At 42.3% G+C, this 11,334-nt stretch overlaps 1 protein-coding gene across 1 annotated transcript; it reads left to right on the forward strand.

Annotated features, from left to right (window-relative positions):
* Positions 1 to 137: 137 nt before the first annotated feature.
* On the forward strand, positions 138 to 5,115 carry LOC147460989 (pentatricopeptide repeat-containing protein At2g39620-like). The gene has a single exon (XM_086508649.1). It carries the CDS (start codon positions 376 to 378, stop codon positions 4,618 to 4,620), a length of 4,245 nt encoding a protein of 1,414 aa, XP_086364775.1. The 5' UTR covers positions 138 to 375; the 3' UTR covers positions 4,621 to 5,115.
* The last annotated feature ends 6,219 nt before the right edge of the window (positions 5,116 to 11,334 follow it).

Genomic DNA, 11,334 nt, shown 5'->3' on the forward strand with positions numbered 1-11,334 from the left:
TCCTGCACCATACTTTTTCAGTAAGTTACTACTGCAAACCACATATCTTCCACAACCCAGATCACAATTTATATCATTTACTACTATGAATCGCCAAGCATAATTTAATAACACTTTGAGCCAGCAATTTTAACATTTACTTTAAGGCAGTGCCCTCGTCTACTGTAGACGATCCTGTTCCTCCAACCGCCACGGTGGACATGCGCGTAGAGCTGAACTCCTTGGCCCGGCAGTCTGAACCCAGTCTAATGTCGAATAGCGGAAGCAGCTTGCAAGTGACGATGACCAGCTTCACCATAGCATGGATACAACGAAGAAGGTGGAAAACATGCAAAAGCTTGTTGCGTGGCAGGGTAAACAAATGGAAGCTCGGCTATGACAAGAGCACACCGTCCGGGCAAACAGCCCACAGCAGAAGAGACGTGCGCTGGGGGTCGCCTTTATGGAACGGTGTGTAAGAACGCTGTTTTTGTACACACACACACATTTTTCGGTAAATCCACTCACAGTCACACACACAGATTCGTTTTCTCTCTCAATACCGCCAAGAAAGCAGCAATAAAGGCTCCGCAAGCAAACATGGAGAGACAGAAAATGAGTCTTTCTTTTGTGAGCTCACTTAAAGACTGTGCTAAGACGAAGAATTTGTACCTAGGTAGTAGGATACATGCTGATATTCGCGATAGTGGGTTACTTGAAAAGAACACATACTTAGGGAACATGTTGGTCGGTATGTATGTCAAGTGTGGTGCACTTGTCAGGGCGCAACAAGTCTTCGATGAGCTTCTTTTACGGGATGTCGTTGCTTGGAACACACTGATCGCAGGATATTCCCAGCAGAGGCAGGGTCAGGAAGCTCTGGGCTGTTTTCAGCAGATGCAAAGCGAGGGCCTTCCCCCAGATGCAGTCACCTACACATGTATCTTGAAGGCATGTGGCTCTACGCAAGACGCTGATATGGGCAAAAAAATTCATGATGATGTTGTTAGTCAGGGACTGTTGCAGAAAAATGTTGTACTTGGCAATGCCTTGGTTGATATGTATGCCAAATGTGGCGCATTGCAGAAAGCACAAAAAGTGCTTGAGGAGCTTTCTGTTCGAAATGTCGTCTCTTGGAATGCACTGATTGCGGGATACGCTCAACAGGAGCAAGGCCAGAAAGCTCTAGGCTGTTTTCAGCAGATGCAAAGTGAGGGCATCTCTCCAGATGCAATCACCTACGTGTGCATTTTGAAGGCATGTGGCTCTAAGCAAGATGCTGATATGGGAATTAAAATTCATGCTGATATTGTTAGTCAGGGGATGTCGAAAAAAGAAGTTGTGCTTGGCAATGCCTTGATCGACATGTATGCGAAGTGTGGTTTGCTTGAGAAAGCACAGAGAGTGCTTGAGGAGCTTGGTGTCCGGGACGTTGTCTCGTGGAATGCACTGATTGCAGGATATGCTCAACAGGGGCAGGGTCAGAAAGCTCTTGGCCATTTTCAGCGGATGCGAAGCGAGGGCTTCTCTCCAGATGCAATCACCTATGCGTGCATCTTGAAGGCATGTGGCTGTACGCAAGATGCTGATATGGGCATAAAAATTCACGATGATATTGTTAGTCTGGGGCTGTTGCAAACAAACGTCGTGCTTGGCAGTGCCTTGGTCGATATGTATGCCAAATGTGGGTTACTTCAGAAAGCACAGAAAGTGCTTGAGGAGCTTCCTGTCCGGAATGTCGTCTCTTGGAGTGCATTGATTGCGGGATACACGCAACAGGAGCAGGGCCAGGAAGCTCTAGGCTGTTTTCAGCGGATGCAAAACGAGGGCCTCACTCCGGATGTGATCACCTACGCATGCATCTTAAAGGCATGTGGCTCTACGCAAGATGTTGATATGGGAATAAAAATTCATGATGATATTGTTAGTCAAGGGCTGTTGCAAAAAAATTTTGTTCTTGGCAATGCCTTGGTTGATCTGTATGCCAAATGCGGTGCACTTCAGAAAGCACAAAAAGTTCTCGAGGAGCTTCCTGTCCGGAATGTCATCTCTTGGAGCGCATTGATTGCGGGATATGCGCAACAGGGGCAGGGCAAGGAAGCTCTAGGCTGTTTTCAGAGGATGCAAAATGAGGGCCTCTCTCCAGATGGAATCACCTACACGTGCATCCTGAAGGCATGTGGCTCTATGCAAGATGCTGAGACGGGCTTAAAAATTCATGCTGATATTGTTAGTCAGGGCCTGTTGAAGAAAGATGTTGTGCTTGGCAATGCTTTGGTTGACATGTATGCAAAATGTGGTGTACTTCAAAAAGCACAAAAAGTGCTTGAGGAGCTCTGTGTCCGGGACGTCGTCTCGTGGAATGCACTGATTGCAGGATATGCCCAGCAGTGGCAGGGACAGGAAGCTCTGGGCTGTTTTCAGCGGATGCAAAGCGAGGGCCTCTCTCCAGATGCAATCACCTATGCATGCATCTTGAAGGCATGTGGGTCTATGCAAGATGCTGATAGGGGCATAAAAATGCACGCTGATATTGTTAGTCAGGGGCTTTTGCAAAAAAATGTCGTGCTTGGCAATTCCTTGGTCGATATGTATGCCAAATGTGGTGCACTTCAGAAAGCACAAAAAGTGCTCGAGGAGCTTCCTGTCAGGAATGTTGTCTGTTGGAGTTCATTGATTGCGGGATACGCACAACAGGAGCAGGGTCAGAAAGCTCTAGGCTGTTTTCAGCGTATGCGAAGCGAGGGCCTGTCTCCAGATGCAATCACCTATGCGTGCATCTTGAAGGCATGTGGCACTGCGCAAGATGCTAATATGGGCATAAAAATTCATGATGATATTGTTAATCAAGGGCTATTGCAAACGAATGTTGTGGTTGGCAATGCCTTGGTCGATATGTATGCCAAATGTGGTGCACTTCAGAAAGCACAAAAAGTGCTTGAAGAGCTTCCTGTCCGGAATGTCGTCTCTTGGAGTGCGTTGATTGCAGGATACGCACAACAGAGGCAGGGCCAGGAAGCTCTAGGCTGTTTTCAGCGGATGCAAAGCGAGGGCCTCTCGCCAGATGCAATCACCTATGCGTGCAGCTTGAAGGCATGTGGCTCTATGCAAGATGCTGATATGGGCATAGAAATTCACGCTGATATTGTTAGTCAGAGGCTGTTGCAAAAGAATGTCGTGCTTGGCAATGCCTTGGTCGACATGTATGCGAAATGTGGTTTACTTCAGAAAGCACAAAGAGTGCTTGAGGAGCTTTGTGGCCGGAACGTCGTCTCGTGGAATGCACTGATTGCAGGATATGCCCAACAAGGGCAGGGCCAGGAAGCTCTGGGCTGTTTTCAGCGGATGCGAACCGAGGGGCTCTCTCCAGATGTAATCACCTACACGTGCATCTTAAAGGCTTGTGGCTGTATGCAAGATGCTGATATGGGCATAAAAATTTACACTGGTATTGTTAGTCAGGGGCTGTTGCAAAAAAATGTCATGCTTGGCAATGCCTTGGTTGATATGTATGCCAAATGTGGTGCACTTAAGAAAGCACAAAAAGTGCTTGAGGAGCTTCCTGTCCGGAATGTCGTGTCTTGGAATGCACTGATTGCGGGATATGTGCAACAGGAGCAGGGCCAGAAAGCTCTAGGCTGTTTTCAGCTGATGCAAAGTGAGGGTCTCTCTCCAAATGCAATCACCTATGCGTGCATCTTGAAGGCATGTGGCTCTACGCAAGATGCTGATATGTGCATAAAAATTCACGATGATATTGTTAGTCAGGGGCTGTTGCAAAAAAATGTCATTCTTGGGAATGCCTTGGTCGAAGTGTATGCCAAATGTGGTGTACTTCAGAAAGCACAAAGAGTGCTTGAGGAGCTTGGCGTCCGGGATGTCGTCTCGTGGAATGCACTGATTGCAGGATATGCCCAACTGGGGCTGGGCCAGGAAGCTCTGGGCTGTTTTCAGCAGATGCGAAGTGAGGGCATATCTCCAGATGCAATCACCTACGCATGCATCTTGAAGGCATATGGCTCTACCGAAGATGCTGATATGGGCATAAAAGTTCACGCTGATATTGTTAGTCGGGGGATGTTAAAAAATGATGTTGTGCTTGGCACTGCCTTGGTTGACATGTATGCGAAATGTGGTTTACTTCAGAAAGCACAAAGAGTGCTTGAGGAGCTTCGTGTCCGGGATGTCGTCTCGTGGAATGCACTGATTGCAGGTTATGCGCAACACGAGCAGGGTCAGAAAGCTCTAGGCTGTTGTCTGCGGATGCATAGCGAGGGCCTCTTTCCAGATGCAATCACCTACGCGTGCATCTTGAAGGCATGCGGCTCTACGCAAGATGCTGATATGGGCAAAAACATTATTGCTGATATTGCTAGACATGGGCTATTGAAAAATGATGTTGTGCTTGGCAACGCCTTGGTCGGCATGTTTGCGAAATGTGGTGCACTTCAGAAAGCACAAAAAGTGCTCGAGGAGCTTCCTGTCCGGAATGTGGACTCTTGGAATGCACTGATTGCAGGACATGCTGAACAAGGGAAGGGCCAGGAAGCTCTGGGCTGTTTTCAGCGGATGCAAAGCGAGCGTATCTCTCCAAATTCTGTCACCTATACTTTCGTCTTGAAGGCTATGTTGACATCTTGAAGGCATGTCAGGGATGTTGAAAAAAGATATCGTACTGCACAATTACAATATTATCAAAGCTACTTGGTCTAGCTGTAAGGAGGACGGCTATTTTATTCTCATTTGGAGCTTGTACCGGAACATAACCGAGTTGGGTTGAGATACTTCAAGTTTCTTAATTTTGCATAGTGAGACCATAAAGTTGAATTTCGAGGCTCATTTTGGAGTGCTTACCTCGAGCACCAAAAAAATGCTCTAGGGTTTGCCAAGCATGAAGAGCGGACATAGCATCATCAATGTGGTGGAGAAGTCATCTTCGAGGGCTGTGATGACAATTTCAAGTGCTTGCTTATCTTCGGCTTATTGTTGAGCATTCAAGGTTTGTATCGAGATTTTCTTCGAGCCAAATGGCGATTCTACAATGCCCCAAAGATTCTTTCTCACAAGTATTCCCTTTACTTTTGTTCGTAATGTGTGAAACCTGATGCCATTAAACTTGTCAGTGTTCTTGGTGGACATTGTGTGTAAAGCACGATCTTAGCAAATGAGTTGGCAATGTTTAACTCTTCAGTTTTGGAATGCAAAAATGGTGGAGTCTATTAGTTCAAATAGTGCATACACAATAGTACCATTGTAATTATGACGTACTAATTACTTGTTGGCTCTGATGCCACATGTTAGTGCTATGGTGCATATGGATAGGCAAATGTGGCATTCATCATTGTGTGAGCACCAAGGAAATAGAGAGAGTAGATTAAATGGAGAGTACTCAATATGATGAAATGAACCTTGCTTGATTGATTGGAATTAGAGAAAGAATACAAGTTTAGCATAATGGTTTTATATAGGCTTTAGATGGAAAGTGGTAATAAATAGTGAAAGTGATATGCACCACTTGTGGCAAGGGGAAAATAGCATGTGTCTATAATGTGTATCATGCGTGAGAAGAATGTGTTCGGGAATACTATGTAAGAAGTTTGTATCCATAAGGATGCATGCTAATATGCTTAGCTTTATGGATTGCTCACATACTGGGTGTAAGCTAAAGGCTTACTCCAACATTTAGTCCTCCTAAATGAAAAAAACTTAGTTTCAAAGGACGAAGTGTTATGGATATGGGATTTGTACATTTATTATTTACTTTTGAGCATTGAAGAATCTATAAATGAAATACGTGCAAGAGAAAAATGCTCATTCTTGCACAAGGGGAGATTGCACCCAGCGTTCGTCTTATTCTTCTCTCTTCTCTCTCACCGTGCCAGCGTAGCACCCTGCTCTAGGAGGTGCTCCGACACGTTCTCCATCGCCCTGTGTGTGTGTGTGTGTGTGTGTGTGTGTGTGTGTGTGTGTGTTCATGTTGAGCTTGATTATGTGCATGTGCGACGACTCTGGTATGTCAATTTATCGTTTTATGGTATGTATTGTGCTATTTTAGTATTTTGCAGGGCCCTCGCACATCCGTTTGTAGCAGTGGTATCAGAGCTGAGGCTACGCTCCAGAGATTGCAGATTCGGATAACCAAAAACTAGGTGCTCTTGTTTTCTTCCGGTTTTCAAAATTTATAATTCTATGTCCTTGTTTTATATTATCTTTTTCATGCAAATATGGCGTTAATCCTTCATTAATTTATAATTAGTGAAAGATAATCTGAATAAGATAGTAGAAATGATAATTTTATACTATAAGCAAAGTTTACATAATATTAACGTGTATATATGTGTGTGTGTGTGTGTGTGTGTGTGTGTGTGTGTGTGTGTGTGTGTATATATATATATATATATATATATATATATATATATATATATATATATATATATATATATATATATATATATATATATATATATATATATATATATATATAGATATATACATATACCAATTTAGGGCGGAAGCAAAGGGATAATAAAGAGAACACAGAGACAATGGATACAACACAGAGATAATGGATACACAGTAAAACCTTGAAGATCCTTGTATTGACAATGGTGGTAAATAGTTACAATGGGTAAAGGTATGAGGGCTATGGAGATGATAACGAGATAATAACGAAAGGTTAGTAAGCTTGCTAAAAAAACTCTCTCCTTACAATGAAGCAAGGCCTCCGTTTTATAGCGGATTGAGCACTTGCGTGATATTTACGTGAGTCGACGTGTTACATTTTTAGGTAAAGTACCTTTTTACATTAGTGGGTTTTGCTTGCATCATTGCTGATCTTTCTTTATTCCTTCTCTATGACATCAGTGCTTTGGTCACTTTTTATTTGAGAAAGAAGATCTGTAATATTATTTTTATGCATCATTGCTTATCTTTCTTTATTCCTTCTCTATGACATCAGTGCTTTGGTCACTTTTTATTTGAGAAAGAAGATCTGTAATATTATTTTTATGCCCGGGAATATATTCATAGGAAATATTGAAGTGTCTGAGCTTGTAGGCCCATCGGTAAATTCGAGCATTCCCAACTTTACCAGCATTCTTTTCTTTTAGAAATTTATCAAAGTGTTTGAGGTCACTTCGAAGTGTAAAAGGAATTCCTATAAGAAATAGGCGAAATGATAAAACAACATTGACTCTCGCCAAAAGTTCTTTTTGAATTGAATGGTACTGGATCTCTCCATCCTTGAAGCGCCCTGAAGCCCATCGGCAGATGATGGGGGTTCCATTATGATCTTCACAAAGAATGCCTCCCCATGCTTCCTCAGAGGCATCGGAATAAACCATAAGAGTTTTATCAATAGGGATGTTGAGGGGAGGACGATTCTGACAAACCCGCTTGATCTTCATCACTGCCTGTGATAGCTCATCAGAGCAAAAGAATTTTTTACCTCTTTCAAGACTTTTGAAGGGTAATAAGTCTTTGGCCACTTGAGGGTAGTGAGGAGAAATCCACTGTAAACATCCAATAAAAGATTGGACTTCTTTGCGATCCTTGAGTTTATTGGGAAAACTTTGTAGCTTGTGCAATACATGTTCTTGCATTTTAATGCATCCTGCAAAAATTTCAATTCCCAAAAACTCGACCTGTGGCTTACAGAGCTCTATCTTTTTTAAGCTTAGTACCAACCTTGTCTTGTGCAACTTTTGTATAAAGAGTTGAAGGTGCTTGACATGGCTCTGAACATCTTTAGAGTAGATCAAGATATCATCAATATAGAGAAGTAGAAATTCTACAATCAACAAAGAGAATTTCTATCCGTTCCTGACAGAGAGAAGGAGCTGGCTTGAGTCCCATAGGAAGCACATTCCACTCGTACATACCTTGGGGGACAACAAAACTGGTTTTGTATCTGTCATGAGGCTTGATCTTGAACTTCCAGAAGCCACTCTTTAGGTCAAACTTAGAAAAGACCCGACAATTCTTTATCCTTCGTAGCAATTCATCTTTTAGGGGCAAAGGAAATCTTTTGTGTTCCAGCCAGTCATTGATAGGTTTGTAATTAATCACCAATCTCTTTTTTCCTTTTTTTGTTTAGAGTGATTATTTACATAAAATGCCTGACATGCGAATTCATCGTTGGATGAAGCAATTAATCTATCTGCAACAAGATGATTAATCTCCTCATGACATAACTTAGTGTCCTCTAGAGACATACCAAGATGTGTAGCCTTAAGCCCTGTCGGCTTAGGGTCACCAGACAAAGAGATCCAATATTCTTATCTGTCCCAAAAGGCCAATGGGTTGTCACTTGTTTGTTGTGCAAGCTGAGAAGCAATGTCCTCAAGTTGGTTAGAGTATTTGATCCTTTCATCAACAAACCATTGTAAAAACCGTTCATCTTTGTGAGGATTTGGGAGCATGGGAACTACTCCCCCCAGTAAAAAATATCCACGTGGCTTAGTGAGGACATTATAGGGAAGATCATCCAGAGAAAAGTGAATAGAAGCATCATGTTGAATAGTAAATGTGGTAAGCTGGGAAATTAGATCAGCGCCAATGGTAAGATCTGTATTAGGATGAGGATGTAAATACAAATACATTTGTATCTTAGCAGTCCCTAATGCCAGCTTACAAAGAACTATTTTGTTGATGCGTCCCTTTGAATTATCAGCATATGAACAGTGATGCCATAAGACAGACTTTGGACAAGATGTGCTGGAACCAATGATTGGTTGATATAGGAAAGAACAGAGCCAGAATCCCAAAGAGCATCCAATTGAAAGGATTGTTCTTGGGTAAATTTAATCCATACCTCAGAATAGTATGCTCTGTTGTAGGCAGGATTGAACTGAGGATATGGCATCCATTGATATTGCGTCCGGGGATCAAATCTATTGTGGGTTTATTAGCAATTTGTGCCAATGCAGCGATCTCAGACAAATGTTGAACTATCCCATAGACTTGATCTATTTTGGCTTCAGTAGCTGCAAGTTGGGATTGAACAAATAGCAACTGAAGATGGAGTTGTTCACATTTAGTGCTTACCTGTTGGATGGCTTCTAAGATGGCTTTGTCATTCTTACTACAAATTTGTATGTAGTTAGCTGCTTCATTTATCGAATGTGAAGCTGATGTAGATGCATCTGGATGGACCGGTGAAGTAGGGATTTGATTGCGAGAATGACTTCGTTCTTCATAGTTATGCATGACTTCTTGCCTTTGATTTCTTGTAGTAGGCCTAAGTCTTGGATGCATAAATTCTTTCCATTCTTGTTGAGCGATGGTATTTTCTTGCTTAACCATATTTGTTAGCGGGTCGTCGCGACGGACGTCTGCAACATAGCTCTTTTGTACTAACATAATGTCAATATGCAAGGAAGCGACTCGGGGTGGGGCACGGAGACTTAATGAGAGTGTCGATCTCACCAAAGTGAACTAAAGGACTACTCGTTCTTATGACAAAAACAAATCAACCACTTCCTAGTCAGACAATCAGTATGCGTCCATTCTCATTAGGAAATTTCGGAGGTCATTTGGAGGGCTATATGAAGGAGAGAGAAAATAGAGCGCGTCCAATGAGCAGAAGGGCTACATTACGTAGGAAAATACGTGGAAAGACTCAAAAAATAGGAAAATATCCTAAAAACTTTCATGAATCTAGGTTTGTGGCATCGTAACTTCTTTGGTTTTACCGAGCTGTTAGGTGCATGTGTGGTCCCACTGCTGATATTCTCTTATGGTCATTAACGTACTGGAGGGTGACCATTAAGCCCACACAAGATATTGGAATTCTAAAACACTTTCTCTCCATTAGGATGCTTTCAAAGCGAATCTTCCTTCACTAAATCTTTTCTCTCAGAGCTATGGCTTCCACGTCTTCTCGCCCAAGAAGCTCTTGGTGTTTATGGTCTCTCACACTAACTACCAACACCTGCACTTTTCCTAGAAGGCCAAGTAGTAGCATATCCTCAATTACAATATCAACTTCAATAAGTGCAGAGAACCAATGGGTTGGACAAAGGATAAACAAAGGTTCATGGGTCCTCATGCAACCAAGAAGAGCCAAGAGGTCTAGTGCTATCAATGTTTACCGCTCAGCATGGAAGGTCAGAGTGTTGGATTTCAAAGTTGAAATCGGCAAAAGATCTGTAAAGGAAGTTCTTGTTCAGAATGTGTTTACCCATCCAGACATGATAGCAAATGGTGGAAATGTGTCAGATATACATCAACCACGTTGCAATTGTAAGTATTCTTGACATCTCAACTGCATTTGATTTGTCATTTCACTTATTGATACTCTCATTATAACTTTTCTTATATATTTTGCAACGTTTATCCCTCTTCTTATGAGCAATGGCTCCATTCTTCACATCTCAACTACATTAGATTTGTCATTTTGACTTATTGATACTCTTAGTTTAACTCGTGTTATATATTTTGCAGATGTTTATCCCTCTTCTTATGAGCAATGGGAGCCTGTGGAGTGCATAATAGGCCTCTTCCTTGTTGTTCATGTCCACATTGGTTCTCTACAGTATTTAGGGAGAAGCAGCAAAAACCTAGCTGATGAAGGAATATTTTTCTATGACCACTTCTACCAACTCTGCCCAGGGAATAAGAATGGCATGTTGGTGAAAGTGCCTCTACCAACATATTGGAACACTGTGGGCTGGCCTATTCCTGAGGAAACAATGGTGGAGGCAATGCGAAGTAAGCTCTACAAGGATATACAGAGGTTTCTACGTAGCTCTATTCCCACCAAACTGGTTAGAATTGCAAACTTTTGTCCTGCTACACTGTTCATAGAGTTGTTTCATAACTACAATATACGTGTTACGAAAACTAGCTTCATGTGCAAGTCATTTCAGCAGTCATCCTGTGACAAACTTCTTGACAGAGGATGGTATGTAAAGGAAGAGATTGGCATACGGTGCGAGGTTACGCTTGACACTCTAGTTGTCAAGTACATGATTGCAAGCCAATCACTGTTAGTCTCCTTTTGGTATATGCGATCACAAATGCTCAGAGGTAAGTACATTCCTATGGACCAGGTTTCTGCAGGTTTGGAAGATAATCTTGCTGTGGATGTGGAAGTGATTGATAAAGAGCAAGGCCTAATGTTGGTGGTTACAATAAGGGAGCTATGTAGTCTTCTGCAGTTGTGGCACGACATAATTGAAGAGTCAATGGACAGGGACCTTTCAGATTTTTCCTTTTTCCTAACTGGTCGTAAGCTGATGCGGCGTAGGAAAAAAGATATTTTCTGCAAAGAGTTGGATGGTTGGGTTGAGATAGTGTCAATGTAACAGAGATTCTTGTGAACCCAAGTGTATACGAATGACTTTCAATACATGA

This window comes from Adiantum capillus-veneris, chromosome 3 (genome assembly GCF_014529385.1).
Source record: "Adiantum capillus-veneris isolate H3 chromosome 3, ASM1452938v2, whole genome shotgun sequence".
Taxonomy (NCBI): Eukaryota; Viridiplantae; Streptophyta; class Polypodiopsida; order Polypodiales; family Pteridaceae; genus Adiantum; species Adiantum capillus-veneris.